Consider the following 25,217-nt stretch of genomic DNA (forward strand, 5'->3'; position numbering starts at 1 on the left):
GTGTTGCAATCTTCTTACTCCACACCTTCATTTCTAAGAACTGTTAGAGCAAAATCATAAACCTTCAGAGATTGGTGCCACTACAAAGTTCTAGATCGCAACCTCCATTATATACTTAAGATCATCTTGTCAATCCTTTCACTTGAGTAAGATTCTTACCCTCAAACATTCCCCTCAATAACTATTTAAAAGCTTCAAGGGGCACCTGGGTGGCTCAGTCAGTTAAGCATTCGACTTCAGCTCATGTCATGATCTTGCAGATCGTGAGTTTGAGCCCTGCATTAGACTCTGCACTGGTGGTGTTGAGCCTGCTTGGGATTATCTCTCTCTCTCTCGTCCCCTTCACCACTTTCACTCTCCCTTTCAAAATAAATTAAAAAAATAAAAAATAAAAAAAATAAAATAAAATCTTCAATATTCTCTCTAGATTTTTAATCTCTGCCTGCCTTCCATTCAACTATCTCCAACTTTATCCATAAAAAACAAAGGGAGGGAGAGGGTATCTTCAGGGAAGATGCACCTTGATTTTTCACTCTCTTATCTATAAAGATAGACAACAGACAGATAAATCCATATTTAGTCTTTTCCTCAAGCTTCAAAGAATATCCTTCAGAGAATAAGTTCAAATTTACCACCACCCACTGTATCAATGACCTCACAGCTTATCAATACCCTATTCCTTCAGTCACCTCTCCTTCAATATCTTCAAATGACTCCCTCTCTCCCAGACTGTCCCAGACTATAAACATGTTCAGGTATCTCTTGTTTTCAAAAACTTCGCAGACCAAGCCCCACTCACTACTGTGCAGTCTTTATACAATTCGTATTTAAATTTCAAAAGGAATTCAAATTTACTTTTGCAAATCTCTCATTTACTCATCAAAAATCAGCCTTTCATCTCTATCACTTTATTGCAATTATGTTTAGCAAGAATATGTAAGAATATTATATAAGAATCCTTCATATATATAAGAATATGTATTTATAATAAATAATTATAGCTTAATATCATGGACATTTTTCACTTATCATACTTGGCATCCCTACGACACATGCACATTTGAAGTTGCTGATTAATCTGAAATTTTGACTCTCCCCATTCCTTTGGCTTCCACTTGGCAGGTTCTCCTTAATTACACTGATCATGCTCTTCCTTTGGGGTGCGCTTCCTCCAATCATCCATCCTGTTAGGTGCTAATGTTTCCCAGAAGTCTTGTGTTACCAGTTGTCTATTCTCCTCATTACACTCCCTCCCTGGCTGATCACATCTATTCTAATAATTCCATTTACCCCATATATACTGTGATGTTTCTCACAGCTTTAAATGAATATATACCACAGGTACCTCAACAACATCCAATATTGAACTCACAACGCTGCCCAATGAAATGGCCATTTGTCTCAGATGCACTAACAAAGTTGATGACACCTCCATTTACCATGTACTCAGTGTTATCACTCTGGAAGTCATTTACTTTCTTTCTCATTCCCTGCAACTATTAAGTCCTACTTTTTTTCTTTTTTTTTTTTTTTTTACTGCCCAGGTATTATTCATATTTGCCCTATAACATCTTTAACAATTGTTTGAACTAAGGCCATTATTATTTTTCATCTAAACTACTGCATATATTAGTCTTTTAACTGATCTCCTGCTTCAGAATATTCACTCTGAAATCCACCTTTCATACAACCACAGGAATAACTTATTTAAAAATCAAATCTGGGGGGTGCCTGAGTGGCTCAGTCAGTTAAGTGTCTGACTCTTGTTTTCGGCTCAGGTCATGATCTCATGGTTTGTAAGTTCGAGCCTCACATAGGGTTCAGTGCTGATGGTGCGGAGCCTGCTTGGGATTCTCTCCCTCTCTTTCTGCCCCTTCCCTATACTCTGTCTCTCTCTTTCTAAATACTTAAAAAACAATAATCAAATCTGGCTATGGCACTTCTCTCAGGACGTTCAATACTTTTCTATCTTCAAGGACAAATGTCACACAAGACCTTCTATAAACTCACCCATGTCTAATGCTCTGGTCTCTTCTCCAATCTCAGTTTAGTTCATATCAGCTTCACTATCCTTGCCCTTTTAACTCCTTGATTCGGAGTATAATCTTTACTATCACCATCTTCACAACCCAGGAACATCTGCACATGCTCTGCAACTCAAATTGTCACTTTTAAGAAGTTTCCAATGACGGCTCTTTTCCAGACTGAGTTAGATAACTGTCCTCTGTGCTACCATAATAATTTTATACACATATATACACCTAGAATGACACTGATTCTACCTCTTTAATTAGGTAATTATTTTAGGACTTCTGAAATTTCCATAATGAGAGACTTTGCCTGGTCTCTTTGTCATCCTTTTCTTATTCTTCTTCCCCAGGGAATGGGGAATTCAATTTAACCAACTGAAAGTCTGGAATAAGAAACTAAGCATGTTTTGCAGAAGAATGAACCTGGACCACTTTCTTACACCATACACAATAATAAACTCAAAGTGGATGAAAGACCTAAACATAAGACAGGAAGCCATCAAAATCCTTGAGGAGAAAGCAGGCAAAAACCTCTTTGATCTTGGCCACAGCAACTTCTTACCCAACATGTCTCCGGAGGCAAGGGAAACAAAAGCAACAATGAACTACTGGGACCTCATCAAAATAAAAAAGCTTCTGCACAGCAAAGGAAACAATCAGCAAAACTAAAAGGCAAGCGATGGAATGGGAGAAGAAATTTGCAAATGACATATCAGATAAAGGTTAGTATCCAAAATCTATGAAGAACTTATCAAACTCAACACCCAACAAATAATCCAGTGAAGAAATGGGCAAAAGACACAAATAGACACTTCTCCAAAGAAGACATCCAGATGGCCAAGTGACACATGAAAAAATGCTCAACATTACTCACCATCAGGGATATACAAATCAAAACCACAATGAGATACCACCTTACACCTATCAGAATGGCTAACATTAACAACTCGGGCAACAACAGATATTGGCGAGGATATGGAGAAAGAGGATCTCTTTTGCATTGTTGGTGGGAATGTAAGCTGGTGCAGCCACTCTGCAAAACAGTAAGGAGGTTCCTCAAAAAACTAAAAATACAACTACCCTACGACTCAGCAATTGCACTACTAGGCATTTATCCACGGAACACAGTTGTGCTGTTTCGCAGGGACACATGCACCCGCATGTTTATAGCAGCATTATCCACAATAGCCAAAGTATGGAAAGAGCCCAAATGTCCATTGATGGATGAATGGATAAAGAAGAGGTGGTAAATATATATACAATGGAGTACGACTTGGCAATCAAAAAGAATGCAATCTTGCCATTTGCAACTACATGGATGGAACTGGAGGGTATTATGCTAAGTGAAATTAGTCAGTCAGAGAAAGACAAAAATCCTATGACTTCACTCATATGAGGACTTTAAGGGACAAAACATGAACATAAGGAAAGGGAAACAAAAATAATATAAAAACAGGGAGGGGACAAAACAGAAGAGACTCGTAAATATGGAGAACAAACTGAGGGTTACTGGAGAGGTTGTGGGAGGGGGGGCAGGCTAAATGGGTAAGGGGCACTAAGGAATCTACTCCTGAAATCATTGTTGCACTACATGCTAATTTGGATGTAAATTTTTAAAAATAAAAAATTAAATAAATAAATAAATAAATAAATGGAAAGAAAGAAAGAAATAAGGAAAGAAAGAAAGAAAGAAAGAAGCTAAGCATGTTTAATTCAGCCCCCTCCTTTCCCCTCAGTCTAAGAGACAACCTGCCTATAAGAAGTTGAAAGCCTGTCATTTCCAGCTTTGTCTGTCACTGGATGAATAAATTTAATTCTGGGGCACACTATAAAAAAGCACACTTGGGGGGCGCCTGGTGGCTCGGTTGGTTAAGCGTCTGACTTCGGCTCAGGTCATGATCTCACGGTCCGTGAGTTCGAGCCCCGCGTTGGGCTCTGTGCTGACCGCTCAGAGCCTGGAGCCTGTTTCAGATTCTGTGTGTGTCTCCCTCTCTCTCTGCCCCTCCCCTGCTCATGCTCTGTCTCTCTCTGTCTCAAAAATAAATAAACATTAAAAAAAAATTTTTTTTTAAAAAGCACACTTGGGGCTCCTGGGTGGCTCAGTCAGTTAAGCGTCCGATTTCAGCTCATGATATCACAGTTCGTGAGTTCAAGCTCCACATCAGGCTCCATGCTGACAGTGCAAAGCCTGCTTGAGATTCTCTCTTTCTCCCTCTCTCTCTGCCCCACCCCCACTTGTGTGCACCTCTCTCTCTCCCCCTCAAAATAAATGAATAAACTTTAAAAAAAAAAGCCCACGGCTACAGACCTATGCCAAATTCTCTACCTCAGTCTTACTACTCTATTTCTTTGCTACTCTTTATAGTAAAACTCCTACAGTTATCTACATTCATTGTATCAAACTTCTCTTGCCCCATTTTCTCTTGAACCCCTTACATCAGGCTTCCATTCCTACTTCTCTAAGTTGCTCTTATCAATGTCATCAATGACCTCCGTGTTGCCAAATCCAATGGATTCTCAGTCTTCATCTTGCTTGACCTCCATCCTCCTCATTAACCAGGCCAAACTTCTTGAAATCATCCTTGACTTCTCTCTATATATATCCCACATCAATCTATCAGTAAATGTGTCAGCTTCACTTTTAAAATATATGTAGAATCTGACCACTTCCCATTACTTGCACTGTTTCTACTCTGATCCAAGCCATATGATCTCTTTATCTGGATCGCTGTAGTTGTTTCATAGCTAATCTCTTTGCTTATAATCACATGTCCCTACAGTCTACTCTCAATACAGCAGCCAGAGTAATCCTGTGAAATTATAAGTCAGATCATGTTACTCCTTTGCTCAGAACCCTGCAATGATTTCTCATATCACTCACAGTAAAATCCTCAGAATTATCTACAAGGCTTGACATGTTACTCCTCTGTGATCTCCAGGACTCTGTGACCCTCTAACCCTCTCATGTCTCACACCACTCCAGTCACCAGCTTCCCAATAGTCCTTAGACATGTTCCTGCCTCAAGGCTTTTTAATGTATGGATGCTGTTCTCTCTGATATCCACATGCCTCACACTTTCTATTCCTTTGGCTCTTTCATCTTCTCAGAGAGGTCTTCCCTGGCAATCCTATCTCACACTGCAGTCCCACCTACAGCTCCCCAGATAATTTCTAATCTCCGTTCCTTTGTCATCTCCATAGCACTGACTGCCATCTAACACACCACACATTTTGCCTATTTACCTTGGCTATTGTTGGTCCCCCTCACTAAGCTCCATGAGAACAGACAGCTTTGTCTATTTCATTTGCTGTCACGTCCATAAAATCACTTCCTTGGCTAAGAGTAGATATTAATACATATTTGTTTACTGAATAAATGAAAGAACAAGTACATGAATACAATAGTTTTATCTCTATCCATCTGACTCTCATCCCACTCTCCAAACTCAGAAGGGAAAGAGACATCTTACTTATAGCCTCCTTTAAATAACTCCAACATCGTTTCTGTTTACACATCATTAGACTACCATTTTCTAGAAGGCAAGCACGTTGTCTTACCCATCTCTATTTTCAGTGCTTACCACAGTGCCTGACATGTAGTACGCAACAACATTCAATGAATTAATGAAAGACTGAAGGAATAAACAAATGTCAAAAGAGGGCACCCTCTTCCCCTCGCTGTAACAAAACGAAAATTTAACTTCTTTCAATCTTCTAAGCTACGCTATAGAATCTGTATAAATTTAACCTAATCACTTATATTTTCTATGCCTACAATTCCAATGTTCCTATGATGGTTCTAAAGCAGGAAAGACATGACCAACAAATACTAAGTTCTACTGTAGAATATACAAAATGTTCTTTTTTACTGGGCTAACTAAATCAGGAAATTTGTACTTGCTTTAATTTTTCAAATAAGGTACTTTTAAAAATAATAAATAATAAGCAATAATATATTTTGTCTACATAATAAAGAAATTTAATAAAATTTAAACATTTTATATAAATAAGTACACTTACAATAGCAAATCTAGTTATAATAATTTTAAAATAGAAAATTTCAACATAGCAATCAAAAGAAAAAGATTTTCTGCTCATCTAGATACTGAAAATTATCAAAACCCTTCAGAGTCAAGTTTTTTGCATTATCCAGTTTTAGTACAACAAAAGAATAATGACCTGGTTAAATCCTGTTTAAAAGGCTAATAATTCAAATAATATTCACCTGAGCTTCTCGAAGTTTTGCTGTAGTGCTTTGCTGAAGAGCTTGTTGTTCTTGATGTTGTTGCTTTGTTTTATCTAATTGATGCTGCAATTCTGTGGAATTTGTTACTTTTTCCTTCAACTTAAAAAAAATGTAGATTGTCAGTTAACAACTTAAAAGCATAATGCTATCATTTGTAAATATCTGGCATTACTTCAATTCTCAAAATTCTCGAGTCTGAAGTAAAAACCTAAATTCAAGGGGGCGCTTGGGTGGCTCAGTCAGTTAAACATCCAACTTTGGCTCACACGGTTCATGGGTTCGAGCGTTGCATTGGGCTATGCTGACAGCTCGGAGTCTGGAGCCTACTTCAGATTCTGTGTCTCCCTCTCTCTCTGCCCCTCCCCACTCACACTCTCTCTCTCTCTCTCTCTCTCAAAAAATAAACATTAAAAAAAAAAGAAAAAAAACCCCTAAATTCAGACAATACATAAAATCAACTTTAAAAGCAATATCTCATTACTTATAGAATCCTAATCTCATGATTATGAAACTATTCCCTAGGTATTCCTAGGGACTCATCCTAAGAATACAATTCTTTCTCTAGGTTGGCATTCAGTTTGTTATTGCTTTTTTCTATACTAATATGATCAAGGAATTAATTACATACAATTTTTTTGTAGCAACAATCTAAATCACAGTACCAATATTTGTTTTATTTTTTTCCAAAACAATCATAATTATCGCTTATTGGGAAAAAACAGAATCCTCTACCATGTCCAAGATTCTGGGTCTAGAAGAAAATCCTAGCTTGATGAAGCTAGATGTAGCTTGATGCAGCTACAGATTTTAACTCTCATTATTTGTTCAATTTTAGTAAAAGACATAATTTAATGATAACTTTAACCAAATAATACTTACCATTTTTAGCAACCACACCTTTAATTAGAATAGCATTCAATCTTATGCTTTAATTGAAAGTGAAAATCCATAAGTGCAAACTCAAGGTTTACATGCACCAAATATGTGTCATTAATGATCCTCACCAACTGTGTTCATTTTTCACTGTTCTATTGGGATGCTGTCCTTCCTGGGTAGGGAGACTCTTCCCTCCCAGCAGCCTATGAAAGGTTCACTCCCAGAATCTTTCTTGCCTAAAGCTAAAATAGTCTTCTTAACACATTTTAGTTGAGAACTTTAGAGAATATAGTCACAACAAAATGACCCATATATAGTGAATAGGAAGTAGGATGTTTCCAGTGGGGAGAAATAAATGTCACAATTTAAAGTTAAAAAAAATGTCCAATTAAAGCTCCTGACAATAAAAAAATTGAACCATCATGAATATTTAACATGCCTCAAATCTATCAATAAACTTACTAACATAAACTCACTTGAAATGTTAGCTTACCTGTTCTTCTAAACGAGAAAGTTTGAGTTGTAGATCAGCCACTTGTTGTTCTTTATCCATCAACTTTTCACTTGAAAGCTGTCTCTGTTCCTTCAGCCTACCATGAGCTTCACCTAGTTGGCGCTCTGTCTCCAGAAGTTTGCTATGTAACTTTAAAAAAGAAAAAAAAAAAGGTTGTATACTACCTATGTACAAACACACACTCATCACTACCGTCTAAACAATGTGTTTTTTTTTAATCTTAATTTTCATATACTTTGGGGGAACCTAAGATCCAGCTGAATTTTAATCACATGAATTATGATGGATCACATAAAACTGTGATTAAGCATCACAGTTTTGGGGGTTTTTGTTCTCTTAAAAATATAGTGAACCAAAGGCTCTTTTTTGGACTTAAGTATTACAATCACTTGAGGAACTTAAAATAATAAAATGAAATGTAAAAATCAAGACACTCAGGGGCGCCTGGGGTGACACAAGCGGTTAAGCATCCAACTTCGGCTCAGGTCATGATCTCGTGGTTTGTGAGTTCAAGCTCTACGTCGGGCTCTGTCATCTCAGAGCCTGGATGGAGACTGCTTCAGATTCTGTGTCTCCCTCTCTGCCCTCCCCAGCTCATGCTCTGTCTGCCATTCAAAAATAAACATTAAAAAAAAATTTTTTTTTTTTAAATCAAGACAGTCAAGGCACATACAATACTATTCCACAGTATTTTTTTTTTTTAATTTCATACTGGTTCTTATTTTATCACAGTTATGAACCACCACAATTAACTTCTTACATTTGGGTATTGAATAGAGCACAAACCACTCCCAAATCCTCAAATTGGCACATAATTTCTTTTTTTTTTTTAATTTTTATTTTTGAGAGAGAGAGGGCATGAGTGAAGGAGGGGCAGAAAGAGAAGGGGACAGAGGATCCAAAGCAGGCTCTGCCCTGACAGCAGAGATTGGCACATAATTTTCTAAATAAAAGAGAATAAAGAATATATATTTTTTTAATATTAGGTGGCCCTCATTCATTGACTTTAAAATTACTACCCAGTTAAAACTAATTGAAAGATTTGCCCGGGAGCTAAGAACCATCACTTTCTCAAATTCGTTATTTTCTCTAATACTACCAGAAATAGCAGTCGGTTTCTCTTAGGAGAGGGGGAGTTCTATCAAAAAAAGAAAAAAAGTTTGTATTAATTTCAGAAGAATTACTGCATAAGTGCTGGAAATATAAAACAAAAATGAGCTGTATGATATTTGAAAAAGTTGCAAGACATTTGGCAAGGCTTATACACTATGAGTGCTCCTCCACACCAGCCTCGTAACACATTCATGTGCCTCACTAAAATTAGTAATTAATAAAAAGCATTCTGTACAACTGTTCTCAATCAAAGCTATTCAGGTTAATGGTGAGAATATTAAGAATCTCTAGCCTTTGTGTCACATTCCTATATATATGCTCTCTACTTGCATATTTCTCCATAAAAATTCATAGTTGGCCAGGAAAAAACAGAAAAGTTTTATCAGAAAAGTGGACACCCACTATTTTCTTATGCTGTGAAACACCCTGACACTATTAGAATATATTCTGTCCTTAATAAGGAAAACCAAAGTCAATTTTTAAAGTAAAACATGTTTCCATCTAACTAAAACAAGAATCAGTACTAAAGAGAATGCATTTATTTTATCTTTGTCCTTAGCCAGCATCCTGACGTCTCTCTTTTGATTCTTCTTGTTAAAATGCAGTGGATTAGCTCTATAAGGTTAAGTACCCAAACTTCCTTCTTATTACAAGAATTAGGCAAAATCCTGATATGTAAAAGGGAGGCCTTCAAAGTAAACTCACATTTCAAGCATCTAATGTGTGTGATCTCTTACAAACAGGCATCACCCATATCTAGTTCTTAAAACTTGTTGAATAGGAATCTCCTGCTGATTAAGAGGTATAAACTTAGTTATAAAATAAGTCACAGCGATGAAAAGTACAGCACAGCAAATAGAGTTAATAATAATATTATAATAACATGGTAGGGTGACAGATGGTGACCACACTCCCCATGGTGAGCATTCAGTAATGTATAAAACTGTCAAATCGCTATGCTGTACGTGCACCAAAAAAATAATATAAAAGGGTCTCCTGATATCATTGTTAATACACAGATAATCAGACTCGTCCCATATAAATTTAGATTTAGTACATTTGAGCTAAAGCCCAGAAATCCATGTTTTCATCACAAGAATCAGATTATACTGAGTTTCAGGGAACTCTTTAGAAAGGACTTACCAAAAAGTAACACTTCAAAAAGCAGCAGTGTTCAATCTCAACTGCATAGTACAATTACAGGGGAAATGTTTAAATATGACAATGCCTAAGACTATGCCAGCCATCAGGAATTAATAGGACCAGGGGTAAGGCCTTGATAATGGTAATTTTTTAAATCTCCCCAGGTGATTCTAATGTGCAGACAGAATTGAGAACCAACCGAATTAAAGAGAACTATTGCTCTGAAGATTTACTAAAGGGGTGAGATAATACTATAAATAACTTTTTCATTCATTATGGCACAATTCCTGGTAAGTCCCTGATCTTTAATTTAAAAATAATCTCAAATCAAGGCTGTCCAATGGTGGGAGTAGGCCAAAATCACTTAAACAATGATGTCTATACTATTTGTATAAACATATTAAAAAAGAAGAGGTTAAATTAAGAGTAAAAATCATATACACTGGAATTATTAATAGAATGGTCTGTTCTAAAGTCACATTTTAAGATATATATACAATCTATAATAAATTCACTTTGTAAACCTATATATAATATATAATTCTTTATTCATTTTACTCCTAACATTTACTATGTGCCAACATTTACTATTCTAAATGTAAATATTAACTAATTTAATCCTTATATATATATAGCCTTATGAAGAAGATTCCACTATTACTTATTAGAGATGAGGAAACTGAGGCACAAATTAAATAATGTGCCTGGATCACATGGCTTACAAGCCTTAGAAATGGAACCCAGGCAGCTGGTTTCTAAATCCACTATGCTATTCAAGATGTATGTTAGATAATTTTTTAAAATTAAAATGATGACATCTAAGCTTTCAGTTATATAACATCATTATTTGCACATTTGTGGCTACTTAGGAAGTGGTCATAAACCCAAATATGAAGAATACAGGCTGCTGTGTTTTCAGGTCCTTTCATGACAATCACCAGCTATCTACTTTTGTCACTACTGAAATGGGTGCTGAGGATACAATGGAGAGCAAGACAAACCCGATTCATACCTACACTCTTTAAGGATATGAAAAAAGGTTTAAGGTAAGATTCATGTCCATTCTTCCAATAAATATTTGCTGAAAGCCCTAAGTATAGAGGCCGACAGTATAAAAAAACAAATTCCTCATATTAAGGAATGTGGGAATTGCATCCAATGGAAAGGCAGACAATATGCAAGTAAACAAAAACTAATTATATAATGTAAAGTGTTCTAAAGAAGAATATAGGGGTGCCTGGGTGGCTTAGTCAGTTGAGCGTCCAACTCTTGATTTTGGCTCAGGTCATGATCTCATGGGTTCACAAGATAAAGCCCCATGGCGGGCTTTGCACTGACAGCCCAGAGCCTGCTTGGGCTTCTCACTCTCCTTCTGTCTCTGCCCTTCTCCCGCTCACACTCTCTTTCTCAGAATAAATACATAAACTTAAAAAAAAAGGGAGGGGGGGGAGAAGGAGGAGGAGGAGGAGGATGAGGAGGAGGAGGAGGAGGAAGAGGAGGAGAATAGATTATGGAGATCACTAGAAGGGAAACTTTAAGAAGGCTAATACAGTGGCCTAGGTGAGTAATGATGGTGGCTTAAATTAAGAGCGGTAGCAGTACAGGGGCACCTGAGTGGCTCAGTCGGTTAAGTGTCTGACTTTAGCTCAGGTCATGATCTCGTGGTTCATGGGTTTGGACCCTGAGTTGGGCTCTGCACTGACAGTGCAGAGCCTGCTTGGGATGGATTCTCTCTGTCTTCCCCTCTCTGCCCCTCCCTCACTTATGCCCACTCTCTCCCTCTCTCTCATTCTCGCTCTCAAAATAAATAAATAAACATAAAAAAAAAAAAAGAGTGGTAGCAGTATAGATGAAGAGAAGTGGACAGATTTGAGACATATTTTGAAGGTAGAATGTAAACGGCAGGCTAAAAGAAGATAAATGGTGTCACTTCAAGGTCTTCAGTATGACCTCTTTATTTATTACAGAATTGTGACTAAACCAACTAATCACATGCTCAAGTCTTTGTATAAAAATATGTTTGAGTAGGTTCTCAAATTCCTGATACCCCTCCTCCCACTGACAACCAAATAAAGCCCAAATTCCTCAGCTTGCTATTCAACACCCTACACAATAAGGTTCCAAATGCTCTTTCTAATCACAATAGCCCATTCCTATTACACACACCCTATCTTAAGAGGAAATCAGTGCCCCTTCCTGGTTCTTATAATACTTTGCTGACACTAGTTTCTTCTCACTAATCCTTCTGCCTGGAAGATTCTTCTACCTTCAAACTGCCACTTGTCAATACCTACCCAAAATCATAATTTCATGCACCACCTCTATCTCTCACACAAAGCTTTCCCTGATCACATACTGGATAAAATAATTACACAAATGAAGTGCTATAGGAGAAGAAAACAGAAGAGGAACTCTGCAAAATTCCCATCATATATAGGATCATTTTATTATAATCCTCCCATTCTTTAGTACAGGATAGTACTTGCCTTGTCCTCAATAAGATTTACATAATGATTTAAGGTAAGTACTGTTTCTTTTTTCAGTTCTGTATCTCCCAACAACTAAAACATAATGTCTTTTAGAAACCATAAGTACCCAATTTCTTTATCTGAAATGAACATCAAATATCTAAGTTATCCACTAAAATATCTGCTCATTAACATGCAATGTGCCAGGTAGTGAAGGTAAAAAATGAGTAAGACATGGTCTTTGCATCCAAAGAGTACAGAGTCCAGTGAAGAAAGACACATAAACTATGATAATATACTGTACTGTGGTAAGTAATGCTTAAGCCATCTCTGGGGGATCAGGGTGGGAGAAGTGGCAATGTACAGGAAAGGATTTCTATAGAAGAGTGACAACTGAAGTAAGCCATGTGGTCATCAAGGAGAAGAGGAACAGGAAAAATATCTCAGGCCAAGAAAGAAGGACTGATGCCGTGAAAACAAGTATCACTGCAATATTTAAGTGAAAATAGGTGAATATTATCAAAAAAGTGGCTGAGGACTTTAATGCCTCCCAAATATCCATTCTTCAACTGATTTTTAATGTTATCTATAAGCAATAATAAGAATACAGAACTTAATTTAAGTTAATGGCAAAGTCAAACTTTCATTAATCAAATTACTGATTAATCTGATAGACAATTATTTACTTCTAAAAAGTTATTAGGGCTAATTTGTTTTTTCTTTTAATGTATCTAATTTTGAGGCGCCTGGGTGGCTCACTTGGTTAAGTGTCCTGCTCTCGGTTTTGGCTCAAGTCATGATCTCACAGTTCGTGGGATCAAGCCCTGAGTCAGGCTCTGTGCTGTTAACACAGCGTCTGCTTAGGATTCTCCTTCTCTCTCTACCACTCCCCCTGCATGTGTGCACACACGTGATAAATAAATATTTATCTCTCAAATAAACTTTAAAATAACTAAAATATCTAATGTTTAAATTACTGATTTAACCATAATTATATTTCAAAAATTTAGTAACAAAACATAAGAATTTTTAAATTAAAGAATAGTCAACGATGTGAATTAATTATAGTAACTAATACAAGCGGAGTGCCCTGTGCCGGGTACCATCTTAAGCAATTTATAGGTATTAATTCATAAACACTTCACAGCAATACTATATGATGGGTGCTAACATTTTTTTCTCATTAAGGAAAACTGAAATGAAAGGAAATGAGATCTGATTCAGTACTACCAGTTATGAAAATGAAGAGTTAATTTTTCAAATGACTGTTTTTTTTAATGAACAATATTATGATCAAATAACTACCAAGCACACAAGAAACCACAGGAGGAATTCCAATAAATAAAAGTAACATCTCTTACTTGATTAATTTCACTTTGGAGTTGTAACCCGTGCTGCTCTTTCTCTTCTCTCTGTTGTTGTAGCTGTTTAAATTCAGCCTTAAGATGCTGGTACTTGGCCTCTACTTCTGATAATTCTTCCTTGAGCTTCTGCGTAGCTTCCCCCTTTTCACCTAGTTCTGCCTGTATTCTCTGCAGGGAGGTTTCAGATGCAGATAATCTTGACTGAAGCTGCTGACAATCTAGGTCTTTTTGATGAAGGCTTGCTTGTATATTCTTTTTACTCACACATTCTTCGTTATGTTTCTCCTCTAACTGAGTACACTCCAGTTCTTTCTTACGAAGCTTTTCAGTCAAGTTCTGAAATATCGATGAAACAATTTCCTTTCTTAATATTTCTAATTATTCTAATTATTCAAACTATCTTTACAACAATACCACTAAAATTAGCCACACTGCAATATAAAAACATTTGGCTGAATATATTCTGGCCAAAATAGGACTAAATTATTACATACTAACTTATTTTATTATTGGCCCACTTGACTAAGCTCTACTAATACAAGGATTACCAACTGAATTTTGACATAAAATGAAACACTAAAATCTACTAGATTCTTTAGGGTATACAATATATTTATACTCTCCCATTTGAATTAAGTAATAAAACTACCTTCTATCATTGACATGCCTGGGTAGCTCACTCAGTTAAGTGTCTAACTCTTGACTTTGGCTCAGGTCATGATCTCACAGTTCGTGGGCTTGAGCCCTGCAGCAGGCTCTGCACCATCAGCTCAGAGCCTGCTTAGGATTCTCTTTCCCTTTCTTTCTCTGACTCTCCCCTGTTCATGTGCTTATTCTCTCTCTCTCTCTCTGTCCCTCAAAATAAATAAACATTAAAAAAAAAACCTACCTTCTATCATCAAAAATTACTTTGAATAACAATATACAGCAATTGATTTGAGGTGTTGTAATTTCTTTTTTTTAATTTTTTTTTTAATGTTTATTTATTTTTGAGACAGAGAGAGACAGAGCATGAACGGGGGAGGGACAGAGAGAGAGAGGGAGACACAGAATCCGAAGCAGGCTCCAGGCTCTGAGCCATCAGCCCAGAGCCCGATGCGGGGCTCGAACTCACACCGGACCGCGAGATCGTGACCTGAGCTGAAGTCTGACGCTTAACTGACTGAGCCACCCAGGCGCCCTGAGGTGTTGTAACTTCATAGCTGATAAGAGCTTTAGCATAACAATACCACTTGCTGCTTTAGTATGTAGATCCTACTGATTCTTTATTTTTACTCTTCTTGATAAAGACCATTTATATGAGTCACAAGTTTAAGATTAACTCAAATTTCTTTCTAGGTGTATAAAAATAGTGATCTAAACATAATTTACTTGCCTTATGTTTTATTATTTTAATCAGTACTATCAAGTACAAAATACAAAAAAATGACACCTCCAATTAAAGATCTGGATCAACTAGCCTATTCAAATGTTGACATCTAGTCTCAGTGGAGTTGTTACAATTAATATAGAACATTTTAAGTCAACACACTTATATATAAGACCTGAATCAGAACTCTGACTCAATGCTAAAAGAACGATAGCTAGGATAAAAAGCTACTACAAGCATCTGAGAAGTCAAGCTGTGGATGTTGATTATACTCACTTTTTATATGCAGTGTGCTAGAAGGGAATAATATAGAAATAGTAGAGGACAATCAAAGCCTCTGGTCTCTAAATAATCTAAATGAAATACACACATTAAAGAAAAAAAAAACTTTTCCAAGAAAGTTAAAATATAACTCTCTCAAACAAAAATGAATTAATACAGGGGCGCCTAGGTGGCTCAGTCGGTTAAGCATCAGACTCTTGGTTTTGGCTCAGGTCATGATTTCATGGTTCATGAGTCTGAGCCCTACATGGGGCTCTGTGCTGACAGTGTGGGGCCTGCTTGGGATTTTCTCTCTCTCTCTCTCTCTCTCTCTCTCTTTCTCTCTCTCTCTCCCTCTCGCCCTGCCCCTCCCACACTCCTTTTCTCTCTCTCAAAAAATAAATAAATAAGCTTTTTAAAAAAATGAATACAAAACCTGTGTCAGAAGTGAATAATTTTTCTTTTTTGATAAAATAAGCAAAGTCAGATGGGGCTAACTAGTAATTATAATCACTTGAAAATAAAGTTTGAGCTTAGTAAAGTGGTGATAGGAGTTAAATAATACGTATGCATGACTCACACCATGTCATTGAAACAGACACAAAAATTTACATAAAAAGACACAAGGGAACAAGAGACAAGCAACATACCTGTGGGGAAAGTGCAAACACTACTACCTCAAGGGGAGTAATAAATCTAGGTACCAATGTAGCAAAGTTAGCAGTAAAGATTCTTGAACACCATCTGAGAAAAGGTACATTAATGTAAATAGATTACCAGGCAGGAATATACTACAGGAAAAGCAGTGTCCAGAAGATGCTATAGGTATATGTAAAAAAGACAAGATGTGAGACAAACTTAAAGGTAAGAAGAGCACCCAGAAGAGATGTGTGCCTTGGCCAACCAACAGAAACAAAGAAAGAGTAAGAGTCGAAAGACTAGAGGGAAGAAAACAACTTTTGAGTTAAACTATCTGTTAAGAAAATGTTTTTATAAACATTTCTTTGTGTTACTGGCTAGTAACTCCAGATCTTTCTGGATGTAATTTTACATTTTTTTGTTTTAAGAAAATTACATTTATTTTGGACTTCATATGTTAAATTAAGGCTATTCATTGATGTATAACTGTGTTGCATCTTTTTACATTTTCCCCCCACCCTGACCCTGACATCCTCCCTCCCCCACTCAAAGCTGTGCTGCATCTTTTTAAAGAAAATTCTAAGTCACTGAATTTCATAAAGGCCGCCATGCTCACATATACTAAGAATGTGGGCAGGATATAATTTTAAAACATGCTGCAAAAATTGAAGGCTAGTAATGAGCTAGCAAGGCTTCTCCACAGGCTTACTTATGGTGTGACCAAATATTCCCACCAATTTATACACAGATGACCCCTCAGACAGCTTCAACCTTTAAGAAGTAAAGGCACATAACAACCGTAGACTTTAAAATTCACTTGTCCTAAAAAATTAATTGGAAGCTACCAGGCTTTATAGCACAGATGAGAGATAATTAAATTTTCCTTAAAAGAACCTCAACCACTTTCTTTTTAAAAGACCTAATCCAGGGGCACCTGAGTGGCTCAGTCAGTTAAGTGACCAATTCTTGATCTTAGCTCATGATCTCACAGTTCATGGGATCAAGCCCTGAGTTGGACTCTGTGCTGACAGCACAGAGCCTGCTTGACATTCTCAATCTCTCTCTCTTTGCCCCTCCCCTACTAATGCATGCACGCGCACGCGCACACGCACACACACACGCTCTCTCAAAATGAATAAATTAAAAAATATATTCTAAAAAAAAGACTTAATCCACTCACATTGCATAATTTTTACATGCAGAAGGCTAAATATATTTAGTACTACAAATTTTCATTCTTACTACAGTCTTCCCATGAAATCTGAAGCAAAATATTATAGCAAATACATGGTTTTTGAAAACTGATTTAAGTATAGTGAGAGTCATTAAAGAACATAGTAATTGCACTTTCACATGTCCATATTAATTCTTAAAACAAAACATGAGATACATTATTATCTCCATTTTCTGAATAAGGAAGTAAAAACTGAAAGAACCTCTATGACCTGGCCAAGTGGCAGAGTCATATATTATGATTCCAAGTCCAGTAAACTGTCACAACACAATTTAGACACGCAGTGAGTCAATTCATGCTTCCCCCAAAACACTCTATTCAAGTTTAAATTCCAAAATGATTGTTAAGCCTAACTCATAACATAATTATCTTTTGGGTAAGCAAAACTCCTTCCTTCCAAATGTTGTCCCGTCCTCTTGATTTCCTCACCAACTGCTCTCAACAGATTTTCTTACAGAGACAATTTCCCTATATTAGACTCCAGTTTTCACTTATTACTTGCCCAAGTAATGAGAATGAATGCAAAAAGATGGCATTTTTTTAGCTTACAAAGTAGTTCCAGGCATCTCATTTGTTCTTCAAAACAGCTTGGTGAGAAAAAACAAATTGAACTACTATAGCTCTCCAACATCTCATATTCTCTTGTGCTCTTACATGTTCCCATGCCTTCTGCATATCTAACTCTCAAAATGAATGCAATCAACCCCTCTGCCATGTGAAAGGATGTTCCTTAACATCCTTGAAGACTAAGCTAAACAGTTGTCTTCTACAAAAGCATTTGCTGATTTACTAGGCAGTAAGTTAGGAAAACTTCCACCTTGGTCTTGACCCAACCCTGCACCAACACTTACCAAATAAAAACAAAAACAAAAACAACAAACCTTGACTGGGATGTTTACTAAAAGCCAGACACTGGTCTAAGCACTTAAATATCTATTAATTTATTTAAGACCCATACCACTCCTAAGAGGCAAATGGGTAGGAAAGGAGACAAACTTGGAGAGGCTGTCACAGTCAGTCAGTGGCAAAGCTGGGATTTAAACATGCCTTCCACCACTGTACTACATACACCATTCCTCAGTGCACCACTCTGCAATAAATATAGTGGTCATACACAACAACAGAACTACTTGTCACATCTGGCTCTTGCTTTGGACTATGAGCACCTTAATACTAGGACTACCGGAAAGGGAAAGCAATAAAAGGATGGAAAAAGGATGAGAGGTAAAACCCAAAAAATAACTCAGTCTCTTACAATGACCTATACCAGGAGCTTTAACTAAGCATATTATTTTGTTCAGAATTTACATAAAAATAATTAAATTGAGTTGCAGAACTGTGTTTAAATGTTAGTGTATAAATGAATGAACGAATGAATGAATGAATATCAGACTATGATTCTTATTTGAAACTAAGAAGGAAGTTTTTTCAATATTCCCTTTTATTTTTAAGTTTTCAAAAGCAGTAATTACAAAACATTGGTCTAATACTGAGGATACCTTGATATTAGTGCAAAAGCAATTATTGTTTCCATTCATTATGTGTTAAAATATTGTCTATCCACCTTGATGCTGCTATACAACCTATAATAAATGCCCAAGGCATTTCATGTAATGGTCTTCCTAAGACCAAATACAAAGATTTCCAAATTCAAAACACGTGGATATCACCACTGTCAGCAATCATAGTTTGCCAAGGACATGGGATGAGGAGAGGTGGGAGAGGCAGATAGCAAGGATAATAAGAAAAGGATGCATTTCTGCACTTAACTTTAACTGGTGAGCAAATCCTAACCAGGAAAACATTTTGGAAAAAAAATTGTTAAGTCTTACACTGATGTAAGGATTATTAAGATGAGTAGAAGATGCCATTATTCCCTAATCAATCATATTCCAGTCTTACCACACTAAATCATCTTGATTCTATATACTATTTATCAAATTCTCATAGTACTTCTTTTAATAATACGTGTGTGTGTATACATACAATCTGTGCTTCATTATCTGACCATACATTTCAGTCTATCAATGTCAAATCATGTCCTTTATTAATAGTTTAATGCTTCAAAATTATATAATAAATGACACTGATCATAAACATCCACTTTATGTACACATCTTGGTCAATTTCCAAAAAGTAGAACGTCAATTTTTAAGAAATTAAAAATCAAACTGAGGGAGAAAGATAAAACTAAATTGTATATAGAAGTTTTCCACATACAGCTTGACAGGAGACAAAAGGGGGAGGAGGATGGACAGGTTTTCATAAAGCCACAGAAAAAGATCAAGTCAGCATCAAGAGTTGACAGAGAAATGGACAACGGTAAACTGATATAATTACTTCAGAAAATTGAGGTCACGTACTAAACTTGAACGTGTGTAGCCTGCACCCCAGCCATTTCACTTGGGAGACATAACAAAGAAATTTTTGCACGAATGCATGAGATTTAGATGTGAATGTTCACAGCTGCAATATTCGTAATAGCAAGGAAAAATAAAATCTATGTGAAAAAGTAGAAGTATGCATAGATCACTTCTGCTGCATACCAAACAATAGTAGAACTGTCACATGGAAAAGCATTTATGGTCTTAAATTACAAGCTGAGCTAGTTGCTGTTTTTCATAAAACACCATTTTTACTGGCAAGAATAACAAACTATGATTATTCATACTTGGTAGGAAAAGAACCTATCACGTAAGAAAACAGAATTGATACTATTTGTTTCCAATAATAAAATTCAAGCTTTCAAAGAAGGGCAGAATTTTGGAAAACTAGTATCCATCACCATGAGCTTGACACTTCCTCATACTTAAAGCCTATTCAGAGACTGATGGAGATATTGACAAATGACACTTTTTATATTGCACAAGGTAATGTGTTAATATTTGGAAGATCTGCATAACCAATATTTTACACCTGACTAATGCATGATGTTATAAAACCCACTCAAAAGGCAAAAAAAACTAATAAATTTAGTGTTACAAATATATAAACAGCATTGATATGGTTTCAGATTCTAGACTGTAACTAGCTATTGAGAAACTATGCCTTATCTAGTTTTGGTATAGTATCAAATAAAAATAGCTATAATTATCCAAAAAAAAAAAAAAAAAAAAAAAAAGCTATTCAGAGATTCCTCTTCTTCCCAACTACATACCTATGTGAGATTGAATTTTCTTCATACCCTTCAACCATATCACAACAGATGAAATGTAAAAGCAGATGTGAGAATCCATCTGTCCTAATATTAAGCTAGACATTAAAGAGGTTTGCAAAAATATAAAACACCACCACTATTTTTTGTTTTAAAAAATAGTCATCTTTCATAAGAAATAGTATTGTTAATATTTATTAATTAATGTTTTAAAAACACATATTTTTTAAATGTATGTTTTAATTTCTAATATACTAAATATCCATAGATATAACCCCAAAAATAAAAGCTCTTTGGAGTCTATAACAATTTTGAAAACATACAGCTTTCCTGAGATCAAGAGGTTTGAGGCTGGCCAAGGGCACAAGCAACAAATTACCCTAAACCTTACGTTAAAATTGTGTCTATTATCTCACACAGTTTCTGAGGGTCAGGAATCCAGAAGCAGCTCAGCTGACGGTTACACCTCAGGGTCTCTCATGAGACTGTTGTAGTAAGCTGTGGGCCAGAGCAGAGCTACAGTCTCTGATGATTTGAAAAGAACTGGAGGATGAGGATCTGCTTCTAAGCCCATTCGCCTGGCTGTTGGCAGGAGGCCTGATATTTCCAACCAATTATACTTACTTCTTTTTCCCCTCTACCATGTTCTTTTCTTTGGTTCTTCCCTTGCTATATTTCATCAAAATATTAGGTTCAACTTATTAAAAAGCAAGCCAACAAATTTACCATACCATTGAATATAAGGGTTTAGTGACTCTACTCCCCCACGACCAAAAAAGTAAAGACACAGAAAAAAAGTACTAACCAATACTTGCCCTGCCCCCAAACTTAATATTATCTGTTGCTCATCTATAAAGAAACAAGGTGGGAAATAACAACATTCCAAAATAAAGAACAAGGCTGAAGGTCTCACATTCCCTGATTTAAAACTTACTGAAGGCTATAGTAGTCAGAGGCACCTGGGTGGCTCAGGAGGTTAAGCGTCTGACTTGGGCTCAACTCATGATCTCGCGGTCTGTGGGTTCAAACCCCGTGTAGGGCTCTGTGCTGGCAGCTCAGAGCCGGCAGCCTGCTTTGGATTCTGTGTGTGTCTCTCTCTCTGTGTCCCTCCCCACTCATGCTCTGCCTCTCTCTCTCTCTTTCTCAAAAATAAGTAAACATTAAAAACAAAAAATTTTTTTTTCAAAGTTACAGTAGTCAAAACAGTAGAGTACTAGCATGAAGACAGACATACCGACTAACGGTATAAAAATAGAAAGCCCATAAGTAAACATTCACATACATGGTCAAATGATTTTTAACAAGGGTGCCAAGACCACAGGAAAGGACAGTCTTTTCAACAAATGGTGCAGGAGAAACTGTTTATCTATATGCAAAAGAAGGAAACTAAACCCTTACCTTTCACTATTAAAAAAAACTAACTCAAAAATGAATCAAAGACCTAAACATAAAACCTAAAAGTATAAAACCATTAAAAGAAAACAGGGGAAAAGCTGCCTGACACTGGATTTGCCAATGATCTCTTAAATATGACACCAAAAGCACTGGCAACAAAAGTAAAAACAGACACTAGATTATATCAAATCAAAAACTCTGTGCATCAAAGGTGTGATAGTAACGTATAAAAAGAAATATACATTTGGTGTTCATCTCCATTTCTGCAACAGAACTCCAAAAACCCTTGCAATTTCCTAAGTGAAAAGAGTAGCAAAGATGTCTTTTGTTAGTCATAACAACTCCCTTTCAACCACCAATGAGTTTATGTTAATGAGGTGATTTTTTTTTTTTTTTAGAAAGCTCCTAAGGATGGGGGCTGGTTGCCATGGGAACCAACCAAAAGGAAAGGGTTGGAATTTTCAACCCCACCCCCTACCTCAGAAAGGGGACAGGAGCTGGAGGTCAAATTAATCAGCAATGGCCAATAAATTAATCAATCATGCCTCTGTAAGGAGGCCTCAATAAAAACCCACAAGGACAGGGTTTAGGGAGATTCTAGGTTGGCGAACACATAGAAAGCACCCAGAGAGAGCGTGGGAGCTCCATGACCTCTCCCATACATCTTACTCTACCGATCTCTTTCATCTAGCTATTCTTGAGTTCTAATCTTTTATTTTTAATGTTTATTTATTTATTTATTTTGAGAGAGAGAGAGAGAGCACGAGCGGGGTAGGGACAGAGAGAGAGGAAGAGAGAGAATCCCAAGCGGGCTCCACTCTGTCAGCACAGAGTCTGACATGGAGCTCCATCTTATGATCTGTGAAATCACAAGCCAAATCAAAATCAAGAGTCGGAAGCTTAAGCAACCCAGGCACCCCCTGAATTATAATCTTTTAAAATAAATCATTAATCTAGTAAGTAAAATGTTTTTCTGAGTTCTGTGAGTCATTCTAGCAAATTAATCCAATCTAAGGCAAGGGTTGTGGGAACCTCCCATTTACAGCCACAGCCATTTGGTGAGAAGTACAGGTAACAAGTTGGACTTTGAACTGGTATTTGTGGGGGGAGGGGGCAGCTAAACCCCTGTGGGATCTGACACTATTTCCCACTATCTCCAAGTAAATGGTGGTAGAACTGAGTTACACTGTAGGTCATCCACTGGTGTCACAGAACTGCTGATGTGTGGAACACTCATATGTCTGGTGTCAGAAGTAAAGGTGTAGTAAAGTACTGAGGGTAGAGGAGACACACAGGAGTGTTTTTCCTCTACAAAAGGTGGTGGTGAATGGGGTGTTGTTCAGAGTATAGAATTTTAGTTCTGGAAGATGGAAAGAGTTCTGAAGATCGGTTCTGTAACAATGTGAATGTACTTAACACTTAAAAAAAAAACCAACAGAGTAATAAGTCACACTGTACTCGTGCCAATATATAAATAACATACACGAGATTAAAGTTTAAGATACATAAAACCAATTCACCACTCTATGTAGTTTTTAAATACTCACCTGATTTTTTTGTGTTAATTCATTAAGTGAACTTTTAAGTTTTTGTAGTTCCTGCACATATACAGCAACTTCCTGGGGGCCTTTGGCAAGTTCACTCCTTAGCTGGCTTATTGTGGCCTTAAGAAAAAAAGAAAAAAAAAACAAAAAAAAATTAGAGGGAACTAAAATGGAAAAGAGAATGGAAGTATCCAAAGGTTTTAAAGTTACACAGATTTTTGTCACTGTTGTTGTTAAATTGATATAATACTTCGAAGTTTCAATTTAGTTCTTTTTCCTACCACCCTACTGCCACCCCACATCATTTTTGACTGAAAATTAATTTTTAAAATTTATCCAAAATGTTTAACCTCATTTATTTAATAATGAATGAAATGAATAGTTGGCATCCTACTTTATGTATCTGAGTCAGCATCAAACTATCAACCTGAATTTACTGGCTTTGAAACTCTGTACTTTAATCCTTCTGAATTTAAAGAACATATGCAAGTTACTGCCTACCTTTTATCCCAACTTCTACAGGATAGCCTTTCTTTTTACTTTAAAAACATGTTAAATAAACACAAACACACAATACAGAATCACCTTGGAAAGGTAGCGAATCATCTCTTTGACTGTAATGGAAAGTATCTGTCCAAAGAAGTTATACAGAGTTTTATTAGATATAATTTTATTAAGCTGGGTCATTCCATGACTAGGTATAATAGCTGGACACGAATTTGCTTTAATGCATCTTAACGAAATTAAGACAAAGGTTTGATCATTTAAAAGTAAGAGAAAATTAAGCAAAGTCTCAGAAATAGAAACTTCCTATACATGAAAGCTTCAATGACCAGAGAGAGAGACTAAGTACTGCTTTTTAAGTATGGTTTCTTGCAAGTGAAATTAACAAAAGAACGTTCTATTTCTAATATTTAGCTTATTGACTTCACTTTTTACATTCTTAAAGCTACATTTTCATTGTCTATATTCTTTATTAGTAAATAAATTTTTATTATGAAGACATTTAAAAAATTTTTTTAATAAACACAAGAGTAGTTATCTACATCAAATATTACAAATACATCTTCAAGGGAGAAACTTTAGAAGGCTACTGATTTATTTTGACAGTAACACCAAGAGATCTGCTACTCTTCTCTTAAAAACCCTTCCAGTATGTGTGGCACTTTTTTGTTTGTTTGTTTGTTTTTTTAAGGATTCTCTTTGGTAGTATATCTTCATCTATTACAGTGCTTTGGTTTTAAGTTTTGGAAAACCATCTAGTAAAGAAGGTAAGTGATTGAACTGAATGATTAAACACTTGGGCTTATATTATTTTAATAACCATAAGTTGATGAAACTAGTTTTTTGAGTGTTTTCCAAACTGGTTTAAAGTCAACTAAAAGAGGTTTCAAAAAAGTTTTTACAAATAGCAGCCACGTCTAAGATATCTTCCTGGCCTAACCTTTTAAGGAAAACATTCATGTAAATAAACCAATTCTGATATACTGACAGGCAATCTGTCATATTGCTTTACAGTTACAGCTTCTAAACAGGGTGTTTCAACATATAACAACACACACACACACACGTATATAATATATGCCATATATATCCTATGCTTCAAAGAAAGAAATGTTTAAATATTCATTATTTTTAACTATATTCAAGTTAAAGGCATATCCTAATAATTTCTTTCTTAAACTGATCATGTAACCTTTTCATTGATATTGGGAGTTTATTTCAAACTGCTATCCCTAATAACTTTGAATCTCAGGATCATTTTCTGTTAGTAACATTATGGATGTTCAGAGAAATATTAGGAACAGTTTGGCTATTTTAAGTTACCCTATTTTAATCATTAGCGTAGATGCCAACTTATCACAAA

At 36.1% G+C, this 25,217-nt stretch overlaps 1 protein-coding gene across 3 annotated transcripts in view; it reads right to left on the reverse strand.

The window, feature by feature from the left end:
• EEA1 (early endosome antigen 1) overlaps positions 1-25,217 on the reverse strand; it is a 112,322-nt gene that overhangs the window by 42,521 nt on the left and 44,584 nt on the right. For all 3 annotated transcript variants that reach the window (XM_049626082.1, XM_049626084.1, XM_049626085.1), the window contains 4 exons: positions 23,354-23,470; positions 13,752-14,090; positions 7,646-7,795; positions 6,256-6,375 (listed from right to left, as the gene is read on the reverse strand). In XM_049626082.1, coding sequence (XP_049482039.1) covers positions 6,256-6,375; positions 7,646-7,795; positions 13,752-14,090; positions 23,354-23,470 — 726 coding nt within the window. The remainder of the gene's footprint in view (positions 1-6,255; positions 6,376-7,645; positions 7,796-13,751; positions 14,091-23,353; positions 23,471-25,217) is intronic.

This window comes from Panthera uncia, chromosome B4 (assembly GCF_023721935.1).
Source record: "Panthera uncia isolate 11264 chromosome B4, Puncia_PCG_1.0, whole genome shotgun sequence".
NCBI classification, from domain to species: domain Eukaryota; kingdom Metazoa; phylum Chordata; class Mammalia; order Carnivora; family Felidae; genus Panthera; species Panthera uncia.